Genomic DNA, 22734 nt, shown 5'->3' on the forward strand with positions numbered 1-22734 from the left:
AAAGTAAGAAAAATGAAAAGAATAATTAAAGACAAAAGATAAAAAAAATATTAATCATTAATGAAAAGATTGATGTTTCATATTTCAGCGACACAAGTTTTTAATCCAGAAATACCATGATTTTATCATTATATGTATAACTTTTGCAGTATTCAGTATGCCCAAGAAAGAAACAGGTGGAACTTTCTGCACATCTTTACTGTGAAAAAATAAAATATTAATAAAGAATCTATATCTTAGTATTGCCAGACACAATTAGTTCTACTACAAAATAATATCCATGCTACAGTTTTTTGAGATTCTTTTAATTTTCTAACAAGCACATTCAATATTTTATTTCATATATACAACGAATATTAAAATTTCTACTAGTATTCTATCAGTTATTGGAACATCCAGTATTATTTTCATAAGGATGTTCGAGTTTCTATTAATATTCTAACAAGCACAATGCAATATTATGATAGTATACAGACATTCAATGTTCTGTATTTTTATATTATTTCAAATTAAAATGCTGTAAAATGGGTCTGTTGCCAATTTTTCTAACATTCAACGTAATTTTATATGGCAAATTCACTGGCTACCTGCCCCTTAATTTTTGTAAAGAATTGCACAGCTCAGTTCTTCCATGCTTATCTCCCCTTGGTTTGAAACTTCAGCTCAAATCAGAGATATAGAAGACACAAAAGTTGTAAATCTCACTTTATTAATGATTTAGATATTTTGGACAGGGGCAGTATACATGACAAAAACTAAAAAAATCTTAATAGAGTAAGAGTTCTTTCAAAATCTGCTAGAACTGATAATGCTTCAGTTCGTACTTCCTACTGTACATGTACATGTGGTGCCATTTCATGTACAGCTCTGTGGTAATATGCATAAGAAAAAAAACATGTGTCTTTGATGCTAATATGATTTATGTATTTTAATACTTCATTTAATGCAAAAAAATGACACAGCTAAAAGATATCTCATGTTTGATCAAAATGGTATGATTTGATTTGTTGTAAAAAAAAAAAAAAAAAATGAAAAACCCATTTTACGGTACTATTAATACTGGCTTTCAGGAATCATAAAATGTATCCTCACTTTGTAGCCTTATGGAATACAATATTAACACTTATCTTTTCAGTATCTATATTTGTATATATAATTATGGATGTGTATTTTTTGCTTGTTCATCTCATGTTACTATGGATTAATACAATAACAAGTCATTCTTGATTCTATGATATATTTTTTTTAAATGTGTGGGAATGAGGCTGTTTTTTTCTTCTTTATGTTTTCTTTTCATTGATGTGCTTTTTTTGTTTGTTTTTTTTTTGTTTTTTTTTTTTATTTTTTTTTTGCTTTTTTTTGTTCCTATACCCCTTTTTTTATTTTTTTTTTTATTATTGTTATCTTTTCAGTTTTTACATTTTTTTTTCATTTTTTTCCTTGTTTTTTTGCTTTTGTTTTTTTTCATCAAATCGTTAACTGCATTGATAATTTATTCTTTGATGCTAATTAATATGAACAAAGGAATTGTAATAAAATAGGTCATAAGTCAACGCTTAGGTGAAAAAGGGGAGAACACTTTATTTCAATACACAGAATAAATACAATTCACACAGAAACACACTTTATGTGTCTGCATATTTACACTACTTATATACAGAATTACTGACATATTTTCAGAATTACTTAATCCTGAGAAGAAGTTTACATGTACATGTATATATATGTTACCTACTGACATATTAGCATATTACCATTTAAGTGTAATAATGCATTTTTTTTTTTTTTTTTTTTGCTCACCAAATCCTTTATTTTCATAATCATTGAAGAAAGTCAAACCGAGGGCAGCGAGACATATTTCTGTGAAATTCTTGTTTTCACTGCATACATTTTAATGTCAGTTATTTTCAAGAATTCAACACAATATATACCTGTGTAGGTACAAATGGTGATAAAAAGCAGGAATGTAAGTAAAGTGTCTATGTGTTGCTGAAACATGCTCATGCTTAAAATTGAAAATTAAAAGAAATATTTTTATTAATGTTTTGTATAACTGTGACAAAAATAACAGCTTTATGATATTTCATATCAAAATAACTGCTTATACTATATACATGATAGCAGTGTATTGGATAATGTGTATGCATGGGTGATTTTAACTGAATGGATACGTATTTGAGTGATTGAAATATTAATGGTTTTATTTGAGTGATATCTACAAACATTAGTCTCCATGATTATAAGCCTTTATATTCATGTAGATTCATTAACAATAATTATACATATTAATGGATTTTGAAGCATAGATTAAAACGTAAATTACAAATTAATGCATAATGATAAACTTTTCTGCTTTTTGCTTATATGTGTCTCGTGTCAATTAAAATGTTTTACCTACATTAATGGTCCTCTTTTAAAATATGTCATGTTGAAATCTGTCATACTCTGAGAACAATATTAATATACAATTTTTATTCGAAAATCTTGTGAATGAATAAGATCTAGTACATCTGATTTTTAGACAGTGGATAGAAAGCTGAGTAAACTTTAAAATTGATAGAAAAACATGTTACTCTGCAAGAATTGAGAATTTCTGTGAAAAGCCATGAGTATTCAGCAAAGAAACTTGATAATCCCTTCAAGTTTTATTCTGTTCGTAGTATGGTCTACAACTTGATTTTCCCAGTCTATGAGACAGAAGATTTATAATACATTGACTTTTTTAGCTCTACAGTCATTCCTCAGTCATATTGTCAAAAACTTAATGACTTACTTGTGTGTTGCAAATAACAAAACTTATTTGAACAATGGATCGTCTTCCATACTGATCTCTCTGTGGAATATTCCTACCTAACATCATTTAACTGTATTCTGCTGTAAGGGGTCATTTGGTTGGTTGTAGCTTTTGAACATGTACTAAAACAAATGTTTTCACCAATATTTATACATGTACATGTATTTGAATTGTACCAACAAACAACAACAACAACAACAAAAATTAAAGATCAGATCCATGAAAAAATAATGAAATAAACATGTAAATGAAATGAAAAATATATTTAAAAAAATAATTATGATATTGAATCTGACAAACTTTGAATTGTTTTGGCTGTATTGTGATTTATCATTTAAACATATTTTTTTTTAAAAATTGAGCTTTAGAACCTTCCAAACCGACTGCTTATTTTGATTTTAAAACTCCATGGAAATACATGTATGATTATAATTAATTTAATGTTGATCATTAGTTATGTAAATATATATATATATAAATATATCCTTTGTAGTATACGTTATTCAGATTTTAATTCTTTTTATAACTTTGTATTTAAATCATTTTGATTTAAAATTTCAGAATTTTCATTAATTATATTTTTCAGTTATATGTGTATCTTTTATGTCTCTGTGTTATTATAATTTTATTTAAATTTTTTTTTGATTTCTATTAGATTTGTTTTTTTTTTTTATTTATGGATTACATTTGTGCTGATAACAAGTATATACATGTACTGTCAGATACTTTGACAAATCTTTTATAAAGCTACTACTATTTGTTTAATATTTGGGGTTTATTTGGATAGAATTAATTGGTCCAGAAAAAAGTGTGATTTGGAAATTATTTGTGGAAAATGTTTCAACATTTACATGTATACTAAGATATTTTTATATACAGGACAAAAAAAAGTTTCTGTTTCTGTAACAAAACCTTAATATTTGTGCATACCCGAAACACTGCTAAGTTTAGGTTCTGAACATCCTCATACATGTATATATATATTTCATTAACATATATTTATTTTAAATGTACAGTCAAAAAAATACCTACCTACCTTTCTTATGGCCTTATAAAATTCAATGAAAAAAACTGACAAACATTTTTAGATGATATCTAATCCTGAGGAATTTGGGGGGGTTTTAAGTGAAATGATAGACTTGTATACATATTTTTGTTGTAAACATTTTTAATTTTGGAAAAACTCAGTTTTGAAGAAATAAGCAAAAATATATGTATGAAAAAACTATTGCATAAATCTAATAAAAATAGGTCTCATTCTTAGCTAATGAAATATTTTTGAAACTATTTCTGCTTCAGTATGGCAGCTAAATACCAAATAGAAATATAGCAAGAATCCTTCCGATGGTGTTTGTGTTTTAGTATTCAATAATCAAATTTTCTTGTAATTAATTTAGATTTAATATCAAATTTATTCAAATTTGAAATTAAGAAAATATGATACATAAAGTAATTAAAATATAGTTTGTAGTCAGCAAATGAAAATTGAAACTTATGGTATGGAAATATGTTTTTATGTTTATACAGAAGTGTTTTAATAAATGTATTTGTAATATATTCCTATGAAAAACAATGGAATGGAGATGAAACATTAAAAATCTATTGTTTTATGTAATTGTTGGTGATCGATCTTATATCGTCACTGAAGCAGAAATTTATCTTTTTATATGTTTATTAATTCTAATTGTATTTATTTATTTACATTTTAGCATTTTATTTACATTGTATGAATTTATTTACACAGTATTTATTTATTTATTTATTATCATGACTGAAGCAGAAATATTCCACAATGTAACATGGCGAAAAAATGAGACCTTGAATAGATAATACATTGTAACAAATCTGAAGGAGGCTTTCTGTATGATTTTCAGACCTGTTCGAACATAAACCAGATGATGACCACATCGATACAATAACAGGCTTGACCAGCTGTCAGAGAATGAAGCTGTATGCATCGTCCAGTCTGGACGGGTCAATCAGGATCTGGGATGAACAGAATAACCTTATAAGGTACTGGACGTTGGACATGTGTATTTATTTTCTTGATTGCAGTTCTTACATTCTCGCAGGAGCTAAGATTTTATTAAACTTTTTTTTACAACTATTATGTAACAAATTACAACCATGTATAAATCAGTCTTGTAGGCCCGCTGATAGATTGATCCACAATCCACTCACCACTAATCTGATGTACCACTATCCACAGTCACCACTAATCTTGTTGTACCACAATCCAGTCACCACTAATCTGGTTGTACCACTACCAGAGTCACCACTAATCTGGTTGTACCACTATCCAGTCACCACTTATCTGGCTGTACCTCTACCAGCCACCACTAATCTAGTTGTACCACTACCAGTCACCACTAATCTGGTTGTACCACTATCCAGTCACCACTAATCTGGTTGTACCACTATCCAGTCACCACTAATCTGGTTGTACCACTATCCAGTCACCACTAATCTGGCTGTACCACTATCCAGTCACCACTAATCTGGCTGTACCACTATCCAGTCACCACTAATCTGGTTGTACCTCTACCACAGTCACCACTAATATGGTTGTACCACTATCCAGTCACCACTAATCTGGTTGTACCACTACCAGTCACCACTAATCTGGTTGTACCACTATCCAGTCACCACTAATCTGGCTGTACCACTATCCAGTCACCACTAATCTGGTTGTACCACTATCCAGTCACCACTAATCTGGTTGTACCACTATCCAGTCACCACTAATCTGGTTGTACCACTATCCAGTCACCACTAATCTGGCTGTACCACTATCCAGTCACCACTAATCTGGTTGTACCACAATCCAGTCACCACTAATCTGGTTGTACCACTACCAGCCACTACTAATCTGGCTGTACCACTACCAGTCACCACTAATCTGGTTGTACCACTATCCAGTCACCACTAATCTGGCTGTACCACTATCCAGTCACCACTAATCTGGTTGTACCACTATCCAGTCACCACTAATCTGGTTGTACCACTATCCAGTCACCACTAATCTGGCTGTACCACTATCCAGTCACCACTAATCTGGTTGTACCACTATCCAGTCACCACTAATCTGGCTGTACCACTACCAGTCACCACTAATCTGGTTGTACCACTATCCAGTCACCACTAATCTGGCTGTACCACTACCAGTCACCACTAATCTGGCTGTAGCACTATCCAGTCACCACTAATCATGACATACCACAATCCAGTCACCACTAATCTGGTTGTACCACAATCCAGTCACCCCTAATCTGGTTGTACCAATATCCAGTCACCACTAATCTTGTTGTCCCATTATATTAACACATATATATAGTTGTAGAACCAGGTTAGTGATGGGAGAATCGTAGGACAATCAGATCAGTGAAGTGTTTGTGTCTTCTTCTGAATGATAATTTACTCTATGTTTCTCTCAATACAGACATCTGAAGCTGAAGACGATGCCGTATAGTGTTGGTTTCTGTAGTTCGCGGGGTGACCTCCTTGTTGGAATCGGACCACATCTCTATAGAGTACCCTTTCAAGTTTGTAAGTATTCTGTGATTATAAGGTTTATGGGTATATATTTACATTCTGTGTTGCATTTGCCTATATGTCGTTAGTAAACCAAATTGTATTCATGAGACTGTATACTACAATTTACAGTGATTCGGTCAGTGTAGGAATACAGCCCCAGGTGTTGTAGCTGTTAGGTTAAAATGGCCGCCAGTTACATTTTGTCTAGAGAGCTTTCGAATGCTGGCATTTATCTACATAAACCACCACAAAAAAATAAAGCAACACAAGTTATGAGAGTAATTTAATAATAAAAATAATGAAGTGGACACAAAATTATTATAAGCGCTATTCTTGATCTATACGATGTAATCAAATTGTCAATGTCGTCACACAACAGGGGCTCTTTGCCGAATTTTCAGAAATGCTTAACAGATAAATATTTCATGTCGCCCTAACGGGCGACATTCTATTTATCTGTCACTCAAATTGTATTCATATCGACTGTATACTACCATTTGGTAACAGTTCAATGCTTAAATATATACTCTGACTCTGACCTCTGACTTCTTATGAATTTTTTTTGAGTTTTTGCTAATACAAAATGTATATTATTGATTGTCCAGTGAAGGTGGACCATCTCGTCCATCGCATGTCTCATGTCAACATTTCCTTTAAATCACTGCATAAAAAAGTATTACTTTGAAATATCATGTCTAATATTAAAATGAATTTGAAAATGACCCACTTGGATCGTATTAATTTCAGTAATATGAGTTTTAACAAGCAAATGATACAGGCCCACTTGGTCTTTTGTAAAATTATTTCTTATTAAAAATTGTATCATTTTACATCAGATTTGCCAAAAACCTACTTGTTCAAGATGGTATCCATGAAGTTTGTGGACCCCAAACCTGAGCCAATCGTTGAACTTGATGAAAAGCGCGTCAAAAAATTGTCAAAGAGAGAATTTACTCGTCTCAAAAAATCCCATTCTGCATTCAAGTAAGTAGAACTCTTATAGAGGAATTTCGTAGACATATTGGAATATTTCCTGGGGGCAGAATTAGTTTGCACTACATACATTTCCATCAATTGAAATGGCAATGCGTTTTCTTCCATTTTGAACTCAAATTGAAAATTGAATTTACTTGTCTCAAGAAATCCCATTCAATTCCCAGTCAATGCGTTTTCTTCCATTTTGAACTCAAATTGAAAATTGAATTTACTCTTCTCAAGAAATCCCATTTCGCCTTCAAGTAAGTAGAACTCAAATTGAATTTTTTTTTCCCTCCTGGAAAACTTTTGGGATTTTACTTTGACCCAGGTATGACCACTTTGAGGATATTCTGACCAAGGAAGAAGAGGAGGAAATCACACGAGAGTTAAGATCGAAGCAGGCTGCCTTCGCTGAAATCGCTGCCAGGGACGCAGAACTGATCAAGATTAGAGATGCACAGTTACCTGCTAAGAGGAAGCCCAGAAAAACTCCAGAAACGAAGGAAGATGGATTCAAGAACTACATGAAGATGTACTACGATCGCCCAAGACTCGCAGTAAAACATTTAAATATTATTATTCTTTAAATTTGCAAGATGTTAACACTGATTCGCTTTAAGATTCTTTTACTTGTGATTATATCAGCTTTGTGGCACATCAAGGTAAAATTTGAATTGTCAGAATATTTTGATAACTTTAGTCACAGTTTTTAAAAGAAAATAATAATATCAGAAATCAAAAGTTTGTTTTAGTCGCATCTTTTAATAGTTTAATATATACAATATGTATTTTAACTTTTGAAATGGAGGTTTGACAAAAAATGGGGTTGGGTAGGGGCAGGGTATAATAGGATTGTGTTGTGTCTGTCCATTCATCTGCCCCAAATCTTTTCTTGGCTCTATCTTCTATACTGCCTGTCACTCGGAACTTTATACTTTGGGCATGAGTTTACCTAAATGAGGTGGTGTGTCACTAATTATCGGAAGTAGGTCACTCTGACCTACATTTTCACCTTTGACCCACATCTGACTGTAATTTGTAGAATTGTTTTGTTACTATGATGGTTCTTGTTTAGATACCTGAGGATGAGATGTTCCCTGAAGACAAAATCAAGGCTATACTGAAAGGTCCCATTGAGAAAGGTAAGTTATCTCCCTTGAGGATAGATTCATATACATGTAGACTTTTCTCCTAAATCATGTAAACGTTCTGTTGATAATCAAACCTTGGCTTTATAATATCATTCATTCTAACAAATTGATATAGGATAAGATACAAAGCCAGTTTTTCTGTTTTCTAAGAGTTGGGAGACTTGAAAACATTTTGTAAACTTTATTTATTTCAAAACATTTTAAATATGTGAGGCAAAGGGTTGTAAAAACTGAAAAGTTAAAACTGAGCAAGTTTATGAAAGTGTTGCAGTTTCAAAAATGAAATTAAACAATGTAATTAGATTTCATTCACTCAGTTATATCAGAAATGAGCTACCGCGGTAATACAAAATTTACAAAATTGAATTAGCTTAATAGAAGTTTTCCTTTTTTTTAAATGTCTCTTTTTTTCATTATTTTGGAACACTTACATTTTTTTCATGATTAGTAAAGATATGTGTTTAAAAATTTCTCAGGCAATGACTTGAAAATAAAGAAAGAAATATTAAATAAAAAAAATTAAATGAAACCATAATGAATGACTTATCATTGAGGAATTAACTATCTATTTGCAAGAATACTTGTTATGAGATATAAATTATACTAAAATACTAAATCATTTCTAGTGGAAGAACCCTATAAACCAGAAAAAGAGCCCTCAGGATTCTTCCCCCCTGCGTCCAGATCAGTCAGTGCACGAATGTCCAGAGAAGCATCCATGGTCAAAGCCAAGGCGGAGGTCAAACCAGTTCCAGCAGAGGAACAGCCACCTGTTGCTCCGGCAGAGTTACCTCCCCCTATTTTACAGAAAAAGCCAGAAACACCCGAAACAAAGGCCGCAACTCCAGAAGTTCAAGCAGAATCACCGCCACCGAAGAAGGAAAAAGTGGTACACTTCTCACGGGAACCGTCCAAAGTGTCCAGTGTGCACTCTGCCTCCTTACCTCCTATCTCTAGAGAGCCCACATCTACCCCTCTCCAGCCTGCCTACCCTATTGTCAGCGCTACTGGCTTTGTGCCGAATTCTGTCATGGTCAAAATTCTGTGGCCACCACCACCTCCACCACCACCGAAAAAAGAGGAGCGGTGGCAGCCTCCCGCTCTCACCGCGCGGCAACTGGCCGAGATTAGCGGCACTCATTATGAATCGGTAAGTAGTTACCATTTAAATTCATACTAGCTTCCATCATTTATAAGGTCCAATTTTGATACACATGCTCTGGGATCAGGAAACAGTTTTACACTTTTAATAGTTTTTGCTTAGACAATCATATAATTTATGTCACTTTTATTGATGTTAAATTTGATGGGGTAAGTCAAAAATCAGGATTGTTCAGACTCAGTTCTTCTAGCTCAATTCTTATAGATTTTCACCAAATCTACAGTGTACTGTAATAATATTTATTTTGTTGTATAGTTTAAAATTCTGATACTTTTATCGACTGTTTTAGCCTCCCCCAGAGGAAGTTGAGGAGGAAAGAGAAGTCACGCCAGAGCCTATGTACTTCGACTACGGCTCCAAGGAAGATGAAGAATCGATACGGGAGAGTCCCATCATTTCCGAACCTCCAACTCCATCACCTCCCCCAATACGGCCAAAAGATGCCAAGGAGGTGACCTTCAGCCGGAAGGACACTGTCCATGTGATAGATAAGGATGCCACCCCACCAATAACATCTAGAGAGCCTACCTCTCTTCTGTCAAAACTTCAAGGTGCCATGGCTAAACCACCCGCGGTGAGTTTTCATGTTTGGTTACAACATTCATCATACTTTATGGAATGGTGGATTAAATTATACATTTTATTCAGTGAATTATATTAACAATATGTATGATTATCTCATTTTTTGTATTTGATATAATTATTTATATACATGATCTTTAATTATAAGTTATACAAATTGTTCCATGAAAGCAGCTGGTTTGCAACAGCATTAGTTTCATGGTGGAAATGAATGGATACTTCATTTTTTTAATGGTTCAAATTTTAACTGTTAAATGAAAAAAAATTCTAACAAAAGGAATGTCTGTTCTTGTAGCAATTATGAAATAGACTATAATTATCTCTGTTTATTTTTTCTTTCAAATTCCCAATTGTTTCAATTTTTGTGCTATTCTTAAAAATCATGCCTTTAAATATTAAGAACTTAATTAGTATTTGAGGTATTAAGAATTTTTTTTGAATAATTCAATTATGACAAGTTGTGTTTCATTTTTTCTCAGGATGATGACGATTCAACCATTACCACGACTCCAAGGTCTCCGAGAGAATTCGACTTTGACAAACCAATGCCATCTCCTGCTGAAGTCAAAAGACCTACGGCGCCTCTACCCAAGCGTGAATTCAAACCGCTACCTCCACCTGTTGTGAAAAAGCCCCTCCCTCCCTCTCCAGTGAAGGATCCAACTCCCCCTCCACAGGTAGTAGAAAAGACCCCACCGTCAACTCCAATGAAGAGGGCGAGAGCAGCCCCGCCCCCTAAGGCAAGGACCCCGACCCCTCCTCGAGCAGATACACCTGTGCCAGACTTCATTACACAGTTCAATGGCACACCTTGGTTCGAGAAATTCTTTCCCAGTATGGAGGTAAGCTCCCTTTCTAATTGTGCTCAGTATGATAGAGTTTTATGCTACTGATCGTAATTTTAGGAATGTTTCTAATTCCATATAGTTTAGGTAAAATATCTTTGTAGGACATTAAAATCAATAAGTATTACCATATTTATGATATAAGCCCAGAAATTCAACATAAACATTTACTTAAAGTAGGGGATGGGCTTATTGCAGAACAAGGAAGTAGCATTCATCAAAATTTTTCATTGAATTTCAATAGACATAGATTGGGCTTATTAACAGCCATTGGTTCATTATCAGACATGTCTTATTACCAGACATGGACTTATTATCGGACATAAATTGGCTTATTACCAGACATGGGCTTATTTACCAGACATTGGCTTATTACCAGACATAGACTTATTATCAGACATAAATTGGCTTATTACCAGACATGGGCTTATTTACCAGACATTGGCTTATTACCAGACATAGACTTATTATCAGACATAAATTGGCTTATTACCAGACATGGGCTTATTTACCAGACATTGGCTTATTACCAGACATAGACTTATTATCAGACATAGACTTATTACCAGAGAAAGAGGGGGTTAGTTACATTGCTACAGAAATCATTTAGTGTTTTTCACATTATTATAAGATTATTTCATTGATGTCATCAAAATGTATCAGAATTGAAATACTCTTGATAATAATATATTAGATAGATGTCATTTTTTAAGTAGAAATTAAGCTGAGAATTTTGGATGCAGATGATTTAAGACCAAAAAACAACTTTCATGACATTTTAAAAATGATTATTGTCTAATCTTTCCTCAGAGTATACCAAAACCTTGGACTCCAGAAAACTTTGCCACAATGCTGAGCCGTGTGCTTCGTCTTGCCGAGTACCCAATGAAGACGACTATCACCGATGCACTCACTATGCTGTTTACTCAGGAGGATATGTCAGAATCCACAGTGGCGGCCATCGACAAGACCCTGGTGGCAATCCTCAACCACAGCAAGGAGCCACCTACATGCATGGTGTCATCACAGAAGAGCTTCATTCTGTCCTCACTAAAAGCGATGACCAAGTTTGGTCTGTATGATAAAGAATACATCACAGAATTGATGGTACAGTTTCTGGACGGCGATAAGGAAGTGAGGTGAGTTACATTGTCCTGCAATAAGTCCACCCCTTACTTAGATTCACAATAATGTTTGGCCCAATTTTCTTCCAACTCTGATACAAGACTTGTTCATTCTGACACATACTTGAACATTCTGACTCAGACTTGAACATTCTGACACAGACTTGAACATTCTGACTCGGACTGGAACATTCTGACACAGACTTGAACGTTCTGACACAGACTTGAACATTCTGACACAGACTTGAACATTCTGACTCACACTTGAACATTCTGACACAGACTTGAACATTCTGACTCAGACTTGAACATTCTGACACAAACTTGAACATTCTGACACATACTTGAACATTCTAAATGCCAGACGTTGAGTGTAGACATCTAGCTGTCAGAATGTCCAAGTCTGGTGTCAGGGCCAGAGGAAACTCGGGCTAGTATATGTCTTGGTGCTTGTGGGCTAACTACTTATTTCACAAGATAGATAGTAAGACAATTAGTGAACTATTAAGTCTGTGTGCTGTAGATTGAGTGAAATGGAAATCTGTTTTGCCAAATCTGTATTACCTGTTGTATTTCAGACTGACCATTGTGGAGAGTCTGGCAGCAAGCGGTCTCCAGGATCCTCACAAACATATCCAGAAAGAGCTGGACTCCTGGGACATCTGGAATGTGGAGGAAGATGACCGCAAGGCTGACCTCAGGAAAATGGCACAGCAGTGGCTGGACAGGTACAGCACAATTATAAAGGCACTGACCATTGGTCAGTTTGGTCAGAGTGGAAGAAATAAAATAATTGACTTACTTCCTAGTGTAATTGGGATATTTGGAAAAAAAAATTCTTTGATATTTGGAGAATTACCCAGGCAATAACCAGACCTGTCCTGTGAATTCAAAGCACTTCATTATAATTTAACATACGTTTTTGTGAACAAAAATTATTTTCTAGATTTTACGTCAACATATTTAGAGACTTAGGTTTGTACTCCAACTGTTCGTCTGTACTGTATAACTTGAAATTTTTGTTGTGTATAAATATTTGTTGTTTTCCATGGTTGCTAAGGAACCCGGAATAAACATACAACAAATATTGTTCTTATATTATTTTGGCATGGGCTAACCATGAAAGTTTGGACCCACGAAATAATTTGAAAGCTTCAAACCACTAACAAAAGTACACACAAATATTTCATGTATACAGTATGTGCATCATTTAGTCTCAGCTTTTATCATATTCACTGTCATCAGTTGTGTCAGCTTCCTTGTAAAAAAAAGAGTTCAAGGTCTTTTATTTTTTCATTCCAAAAGTTCTAGAGTAAAAACTTATGGGACTAGGGGGCAATATCTTGGTTTGTTTATATCTGACTGAACTAAGATATCGCAGAAAACCATATATATTTGAATGGTAAAAATTTACAAATTTGTTTTTCAGGTGGATGACGTCGTACAAACTCCACCTGACAGACACGATAGAGAGGATGAAGAAAGGACAGAATATTCACGGCAAGCTTTCTCGTTCTGAGGGAAAGAAACGTGGTGCAGGAAACAAAAGCATCCTTAGAAAGTCTGTGGTAAGTCTGAAGAAACTAAACAATTCACTTCAAACCAAACTGGGGCCCATAGAGCTCAGTCAGTTGGAGCACCAGCCATGTAAACTTAGGTGAAGATCCAAGGTGTGGGTTCGACCTTCCTAACTGGTATTGGTTTGTGTTTCTCGGGAAGCCAAGAAGCGGCCATTCTGTGCTGTTGTTATGTCCTTTGGCAAAAACACTTTACTCTAATTGCTCTGGATTCCTGATTGCATGTGACAGATTTCTGTATGTTGTTCAAGTAAAGATTCTGTATAAAACATACTTAGTTCCCTCAGATGCTATGATATGTTGTAGACTCTACGTCACCCCACTGACTTTAAAATAAAGAGGTTCGACTGTATCTGGTTTTTTTTGTACAGAGTATGTATTAGTCTTTATTATATGATTGGTATGTAACACTATCACTCATTGGTCTTAATGAGATCACATGACATCAATTATTTCCTTGGAAATACCTCCTGACATCACCGAGGAGTCAATATAATGTTTTGTCAGGTCCTAGGAATCTTATATTGACTCCTGCTAAAAATAGAAATGATGTCATCTGTGCTGAGATATATTTTTAGCAGAACTTTATTCCTCTCGGCCTTCGGCATCGGGGAATATTGTCCAAGTCAGGTCCCTAAAACCATGGATTGCCCTCAACCAAAGTCTGTATTTGTATAATATTTGTAAAACTTATTCAAGGCTCCCAAAATAAAAACTTCTAAGACTTGTTAGATAATTAAAACCTCACATGAAATGAATATATATATTACAGGGAGGTGGAGAGGGTATTTCAGAAGATCAGGAGACCGTAACTACACTACCGGAGGGGACCGAGTTTATACCCCGTGTCCCCGGAGAGGATCGTCGCCGAAGTATCACAGGTACGCATCCTCAGATGTTTAGTTTCAGAGTCATATTACACAATTCACACATTAGATTAAATTTGTTTCCCACCACATGCCCCTGCAGTAAAACAGTGGTATAATGGTAATGTCAAGGTCATTTTTACTATTTTTAGCGGGGGCTTGTAGGGGTCATTTATTGCTTTAGCAATACTAAGTATGTTCGTTAATATATACAACTAGAGCCTATAGTAGAATTTGTGTTTTTGTTGTCAGTGACGTTCGACAAACCGCCCGATTTAGCGGTAGTAGAGACGGCGACTTACATGGATGCTTTGAACTATTTCTGTGACATGATGATGGAGAAGGCAGTGGATGGAGTTAGAAAGGGAGGCAAGCGTGGTGCTGGGTTGCAGGACAATGTCGTACAGGCCAAGAACACTGTTCTTGTCCTACCCAAAATCCCTCAGTAAGTTGTGCTTAGATTTTTAAAATTTTCCTTAACTTTAAAAATGTGTACCTGTTGATAAAGAATAATTGATTTTAAGGTGCTCTATTTAAAATATATCTAATTTAAAATCTGGAAAAAATAAATATCATCGAAATGAAAATAAAAGCGTATGGTCGTTTCCTCATTTTTAGAAAAGAAATTGTACCGTTTTAACCTCAAACTTGTTCAAATCACATAAAAATAAACTACAGGTAGCCATTGATTGAAAATGTTTTTTCACAAAATATTAATATTTTATTTTAAAAAATTTGGAGTAGTATTTCACAAATATACAATTTTATTCCAGTAAACCTGCTTTGGTACGTCTTGGTGAAACCCACACCAGTAAATGTCGTCCTCACCGTGAAACCAACCTTCATATTGGTGAGTATTGGAAATCTAGATAACACATTAAGAGAATTTTTCTTATTTCTTGAAAATTTGTGTCAGTTGTTTGCATATATTATTTTTCTATATCTCAAAAGCACAGATTTTATGATTTTTAACCAATTGACTTAACATCTTATAGGACAAAAAAATATCCAAACTTTGCTTAAACATTGTCTGGATTACATGAATTTAGAGAAAAGGGAAGATATAGATGTAATGAAATTGACCTACCGTAATTCACACGTTCACTAAGTATCCACTTACCTTTATACATTGTGGATCATAGGTGATAACTTTAATTTAGCCAATTGATTTTTACCCTCCTAATACATTTGATGCTAAATTTGACTTAGCCTTCTATCCACTAAATATGATTTTGTATTGTTGAATTCTGATAGAATAATTAAAATGAAAATGACTAAAAGAATTAATAAAATGAAAATGACGGTAACATGATATTTAATTGATTATAATTCCATTTCTTTTTCTTAGACTACCGTCAACTCCGATTAATTCGAACACGCGGATAGTTCGAACACACATTTTTTTCTAGAAAAACAATAATTTTTTAGCTAGTAATAGTTCGAACTCTGGCTGTTTATAACAGACACCATTTCGAATAGTTCGAACTTGTCAAATGAAGAACGTAAAGTAACATTTTTTCCGGCAAACTCCATTGAAAGCTCGCGACGACCCGGCGCGATGACCGGCCCAGAAAAAATGCCAAGATTTAAATTTGATCAACAAGCACGTTTTGGTTATTAGATTGCATGCGTGATCATTAGAATGCGTCTATGATTTAATATATGCCACATATTATTTTAGCGTTAATTTAGTTTTTGTTACATTGCAAAATACACCACGCCCGAGACAGCTGATTGCAAATGTAGGCCCCGACAATGTATAAATAACATGCGATATTTGTATTTGTGCTGTGTATGGCACACTAAGAAATCGTCCGTGAATTTTCACATATAACTAGTGTTAACTTAGCATTATGATTATTTAATTGTGACTGGACATCTCTTAAGTACTGCCAATCAAAGTATTACCTGAAAACCTGCGACCTCACACTAGGTAAGCATGCTACGCGAGGTGTCGCTTGCGGTACTGTATAGTTGAAAGGATCGGCTGCCCGATCGTGCTGAGTGACGTGAAAAGCATTCATATCCTGTCAAAACAATCCACAGGTGTCCCAATTAGTGATGGATAATTTTGCAGGTATCAACTATGTCTGGTAGATAATACGACTGGGCATAGTTAAAAGCAGACATGTTGATGTTCTGACCTAATTTTACCAACATATATCGCCTATTTTTACAGTAGTGCTTTCGTAAACGCAACAGGTTATGTAGACTGCTTTTGATGTATTTAAGAGACCATTTATTATAATAATATAGCGATAGTTTCTCATTCAGATAAAAAAATATAACCATGCAAAGATTATACTGTACAAATGTTTAACTTTTGTGTCACAAATGAAACGTGTACGGTACTGTTTTGGGGCCTACTGTAGCTACGCATTGCCCGAGCGGCTTCGCGCAATAACCATCATACATGTAGTTATCACGAAATGAAGAACGTTAACGATCAATTAACATTGAATTAAATGAAATACTATCATTTTACTTACTTATAAATGTGCCATTGTTCAGGCCGCCGTTATTACGTATCAGATTTACGATGGATGTGTTTGTGTCTAATGATTTTACTCTGCCGAGATTTTCGCCGATATTGACTCGAATAGTTCGAACTCGCGCTTATTTTCTGAAGCATAATTTCGAATAATTCGAACAGGTTCGTCAATATTTCTTTAATTTTGTTCAAACTAACTGGAGGTTTACGGTATGTTCGTTAATAAATACAACTAGAGCCTATAGTAGAATTTGTGTTTTTGTTGTCAGTGACGTTCGACAAACCGCCCGATTTAGCGGTAGTAGAGACAGCGACTTACATGGATGCTTTGAACTATTTCTGTGACATGATGATGGAGAAGGCAGTGGATGGAGTTAGAAAGGGAGGCAAGCGTGGCGCTGGGTCGCAGGACAATGTCGTACAGGCCAAGAACACTGTTCTTGTCCTACCCAAAATCCCTCAGTAAGTTGTGCTTAGATTTTTAAAATTTACCTTAACTTTAGAAATTTGTACCTGTTGATGAAGAATAATTGATTTTAAGGTGCTCTATTTAAAATATATATAATTCAAAATCTGGAAAAAATAAATATCATCAAAATGAAAATAAAAGCGTATGGTCGTTTCCTCATTTTTAGAAAAGAAATTGTACCGTTTTAACCTCAAACTTGTTCAAATCATATAAAAATAAACTACAGGTAGCCATTGATTAAAAATGTTTTTTCAAAATATTAATATTTTATTTTCAAAAAATTGGAGTGGTTTTACACAAATATACAATCTTATTGCAGTAAACCTGCTCTGGTACGTCTTGGTGAAACCCACACCAGTAAATGTCGTCCTCACCGTGAAACCAACCTTCATATTGGTGAGTATTGGAAATGTAGATATCACATTCAGAGAATTCTTTTTTCTTATTTCTTGAAAATTTGTGTCAGTTGTTTGCATATGTTATTTTTCTATATCTCAAAAGCACAGATTTTATGATTTTTAACCCATTGACTTAACATCTTATAGGACAAAAAAATATCCAAACTTTGCTTAAACATTGTCTGGATTACATGAATTTAGAGAAAAGAGAAGATATAGATGTAATGAAATTGACCTAATTCACACGTTCACTAAGTATCCACTTACCTTTATACATTGTGGATCATAGGTGATAACTTTAATTTAGCCAATTGATTTTTACCCTCCTAATACATTTGATGCTAAATTGACTTAACCTTCTATCCACTAAATATTATTTTGTATTGTTGAATTCTGATAGAATTAATTAAAATGAAAATGACTAAAAGAATTAATAAAATGAAAATGACTGTAACATGATATTTAATTGATTATAATTCTATTTCTTTTCTCAGATTACCGTCAACTAGCCACGACGAATCGCGGAAACCAGCCTCCTCCTGGTCAACTGACGGGCTTCAGTCCTAGTATTAACCTGCCAATGAAAACACTGTACATCAATCCGTTCCCAAGCTATATTGACGAGTTTGATTCTCGTTTCCAAGAACCTGTCTTAATTACTCTCAAGTCATCTCAGAAATATTTCATTCCCTCACAGTCGATGGTGCCGACGCTGGAGGAACCATTATTAGCACCTGCTCACTGAAGGTAAAAATTCCTGTTCGACTGACTGGCAAACTGATACAATACTTATTTCTGGAAGACATGTTTCGTTTTCTAGAAAATGTCACCAAAATACAGAGATGGTTCTTATTCAAAAGATATGAGTTCTCCCTACTTGATCGACTGCGCACCTAATTTACCAAACCGTGCCTACAGGTTCATACTAAGGTTCAGAAGAGGAAGCGCATTGCCATGTCTAAAAAGGCCACGCCTACTTTACCAAGACTGCATCCTTTATGGGCCATGCCCACTTTTTCAAAATTTGGATCAGAAAATGCCATCAAATATCTATAAAGACTGAATTCGATGAAGAAGTTTTGTCAGTTTGGAATCGTACCCACTTTTTTTAATGTCCAGAAATTACTACTTACTGGGAAGAGGCTGTTAGCATGTAGGTCATTTTTCAAAAGGTCCACCAAAATTTGAGGTGCGGACATATGTTTCATGATTTTGTTGAAATGCAAGATGTAAATCTTCAGATAAAAAAGAAGATGGCATGTATACTATGCTGCCTGAATCAAGGTACAGTGACTGTACTAGGTAAAGCTGCATTTATCTTGCTATTAACCGAGGGGCCAATACATACACTTTGCCTTTAAGTTAGTAGGGTTGGGGGATCGCTTTGCCTTTAAGTTAGTAGGGTTGGGATGGGGGCTTGTTTTTGGGACAAAAAAAATAGCATCTTGTTAAAATTTCACTGAACAGCAATAAGCATGGATGGACTTGTTATGAGAAATGTGCTTATTGCCAGATAATTAATGACTTATTTTTCAAAGAAATTTCACAGTGCTGTCATTTTCCAACAGGACAAGTTCCCTATATACATATATATATAATATAGACATGTCAGTATCTAGTGCCAAATATATTGAGGTATTGACAGTATTTTCAGGAGAAACTGAATTCTATAACCTTTTGTTAGATTTAATGAGGAGAAAAAATTGGTTTTGTGAAAATATATGGAATATTAAAAATTATTATATAATGTATTCTGTATGAAATTTAGTATTGAGAAAATACATATAGAATATTGAAAGGTTTTTTTTGTATTCTGTTTAATTTCTAAAATCCATAAGAACCAAAATATAGAATTTCTAACTGTTTTGATATTCTTGGTGCCAAGATGTCTTTTGGTGTGTTATAAATTCAATTATTATTTTTATTCTAAGCAACATATACATGTATCTGCATGTACATATACCACGTTAAGTAATATTCAGGAGCATTTTTCCAATATTTGATTTTGGGAAGAATTGAGAGAGAGACAGTAAAAGCGAGAAATACATGTATAATCTAAAAGAATGCTGGTACATTATAGCATTAACTCGTAGATACATGTATTAAAATGCATTAATTGTTGTTTTGAACTTATGCTGTTTAAATATTTGCCTTTAAATCATTATTTTACATACTTATATAATATATACAATAAGTGCATACTGGTTCTATTGATAATTTAATGTTTTGATTCATAAAAATATCTCTTTTTCAAAATTTTTCATTTCTCGTGGAATGAATTTTAAAATGTGTTTTCAACAGATTATTTTTCTTGTTCTCAAATTCAATGTAGTTTGTATCACCCTTGGGTCCTATGCATTTGAAAACATTATTCAAATTGATTCAAGATGGAAATCTGTTTTTTGAAGAAGAAAAACGCTGTTTTATAAAATGATATTTATCAGAGTTCAGTTCTACAATATCGGAATCAAATTAATTTTTATTCTGGCATAGCTAGCCTGCAGGTAACTTTACACCATGTGGCCTGAATATGTTTATACATGGAGGTTATTTCTAAAGCATTGATGCCAAAATACGAAGGCAGAGGACTAAGCATTAGATATAATAATTATTGATGATAATATAATTCCATTTTAATCAGAAATTTATTTTACATATAAACTTTTCTGAAGCCAAACATTTTCTTTGTGATCTATGTTTAATACATTCCTTTGACTGTGATATTAACTATTCTGTGATCTTTTCAATTGCATCAGAAATGATTTTTAATTTTAAATGATAATTTTGATTATACATGTATATAATTGTTGTATAAATGTGACTGTTGTCTTTATTACATTTTTACCAGTGAAATATTGTGAATGTTTTATGAGCATTATTTATCAACTTCCTTAAAAATATGAAATAATTTCACTTGTGAGAACTTGCTTAGATTAAAAACAGTTGAAATTATTAACAGTTAAAACCATTTTTATTCACTGCACTGAAATATCATATGATATTTTTCACCAAAAACCTTTCTTAGATTTAAGCCAATGAAAACACAGAATGCAAAATTATTAATGAATAACCAATCAGAAAGCTTGTTATATACGTTTGTCAATGTCTTTGTCCTACTATAAAATATAGAGGTATTTTCATAATCTGAAGAAATGCTGTTTTTTTTGTAACAGGGTTATTTTTTTCCTTTTTTTTTTTTTTTAATATTTTTTTTTGCTCCAAGAATATATTTTTCAGTGCATGGTTTTAGCTTCTTGCTGGCCATCTTGTAAAAATATAAAATATTCTTAGACACTCATAAATTGTTAATGATATTAAATTGGAATGCAACAGATATGTTTTACTATTAAGTTTAACCGCCTAAAAGGTGGAACTGTTTATTGTTTTCTCAGCCAAATATGCTTTACCAGCCTGAATTCTAACAAGGGGTCTAATTGAATTAAACTTGCTTGTGTTTTTCTTCCCTTATTTTTTTATCAGGGGAGATAATTAAAGGGAGACAATCTAGATGAAAGGGAAGACCTATGGCTATGAACTACCATTGATTCTGCTGAAAAGACTGTGATCTCAATTTTATTTCCGTCCACTTATCTAAAATTATATATTTCCGAATGGTCAGTTTTGTAAAGATATACATATAAATGGCATTGTGTTTAAAAAAATTTATTTAAATGATGTCATCAAAGTCAGAACAATAAAGGTCTATAGTATTTATGTAAAATATCATGTATTTTAGGTACTGTGGGTTTAATTAGGATCTTGTATTGGTTAGATAAATATATGACATGGTTGACTATTCTGTCATTACTAAGTTGCATATTTCATTGTTCACTGTTTAAGTGTGAAAGCACTGTTATATAATAAAATATTTTGATACTTCAAGTTGTTGTTGTTTTCACATGTTGTAATGCAGACTAGTTTGGAAATAAAAAATTCATCATTGGTTTAATGTTCATCACAAAGAAGTATTTTACCACAGGGATTTGTAACGATCGCTGTGATTGTACTATATGTATATATATATCTAAATAAAAATCGTATAGCAGTTACAATGATACAACACATATTAATAAAACAATTCCATCGTACCGAGAAAAGGGCCAGTCTATGCTGTCGTAGTTGTATCCTTGGGCAATACACTTTACCCTTATTGCTCTGAATAGTATGCGACGGGCCTCCTGTTTATTGAGGTAGTCACCAACTACTACAAGGAGACCGTGCCTCAAAATGGCCATGGCTGTTCACTGGGCGATAAACCCAGTAAACAAACTAACTAACAAACCATCTAGATGTCTCAAAATTATTACATGCAAAAGTGAGAGGAAAGCATCTTTTTAATTGGAATTAATTGATACCAATTAATAAACCATACCAATACATAATACGTAATATCTAAAATAGTTATCTATTTTTAAATTAAAAAAACAAAACATAATGGGTATTGTTAAAGTCCCCTACCGGTCCCAACTAATATAGTAACAGTGACCGTGACTTTGACCCCAAAACCCTGAAACTCAAACTTGTATGATATTTCATGGTCTTTTATCATTCTGTGAAGTTCAAGTTTATTCAAAATCTCCCAATGATGCCGCTAGAAAACTGGCAAACGTTGGCGTTACGTACATAGATAAAACAAAAAACAGGGAGGAGGAGGGGGGCTCCTTGTCTGAACACAAACCAATGTTCAGAAAAAGGCCAACGTGCTCATAACTTGAGGCCGCTTGCTAGACTAGAGTTTATAAATCGACTATTTGTCAAGTAGT

At 33.7% G+C, this 22734-nt stretch overlaps 1 protein-coding gene across 3 annotated transcripts in view; it reads left to right on the forward strand.

Moving 5' to 3' along the window:
- The window catches only part of LOC117337644 (WD repeat-containing protein 97-like), a 30213-nt gene extending 10862 nt beyond the window's left edge, over window positions 1-19351 (forward strand). For 2 of the 3 annotated variants that reach the window (XM_033898729.1, XM_033898732.1), the window contains 15 exons: window positions 4669-4807; window positions 6234-6340; window positions 7165-7312; window positions 7635-7863; window positions 8382-8448; window positions 9084-9607; window positions 9909-10193; window positions 10681-11043; window positions 11857-12185; window positions 12749-12898; window positions 13600-13738; window positions 14520-14628; window positions 14866-15058; window positions 15387-15463; window positions 18466-19351. In XM_033898729.1, coding sequence (XP_033754620.1) covers window positions 4669-4807; window positions 6234-6340; window positions 7165-7312; window positions 7635-7863; window positions 8382-8448; window positions 9084-9607; window positions 9909-10193; window positions 10681-11043; window positions 11857-12185; window positions 12749-12898; window positions 13600-13738; window positions 14520-14628; window positions 14866-15058; window positions 15387-15463; window positions 18466-18716 — 3110 coding nt within the window. In that variant the 3' untranslated portion in view covers window positions 18717-19351. Of the gene's footprint in view, window positions 1-149; window positions 177-4668; window positions 4808-6233; window positions 6341-7164; window positions 7313-7634; window positions 7864-8381; window positions 8449-9083; window positions 9608-9908; window positions 10194-10680; window positions 11044-11856; window positions 12186-12748; window positions 12899-13599; window positions 13739-14519; window positions 14629-14865; window positions 15059-15386; window positions 15464-18465 lie in introns of all 3 variants that reach the window. The other variant, XM_033898731.1, reaches the window with a different exon arrangement.
- Window positions 19352-22734: the final 3383 nt, after the last annotated feature.

Source organism: Pecten maximus, chromosome 11, assembly GCF_902652985.1.
Source record: "Pecten maximus chromosome 11, xPecMax1.1, whole genome shotgun sequence".
NCBI lineage: Eukaryota > Metazoa > Mollusca > Bivalvia > Pectinida > Pectinidae > Pecten > Pecten maximus.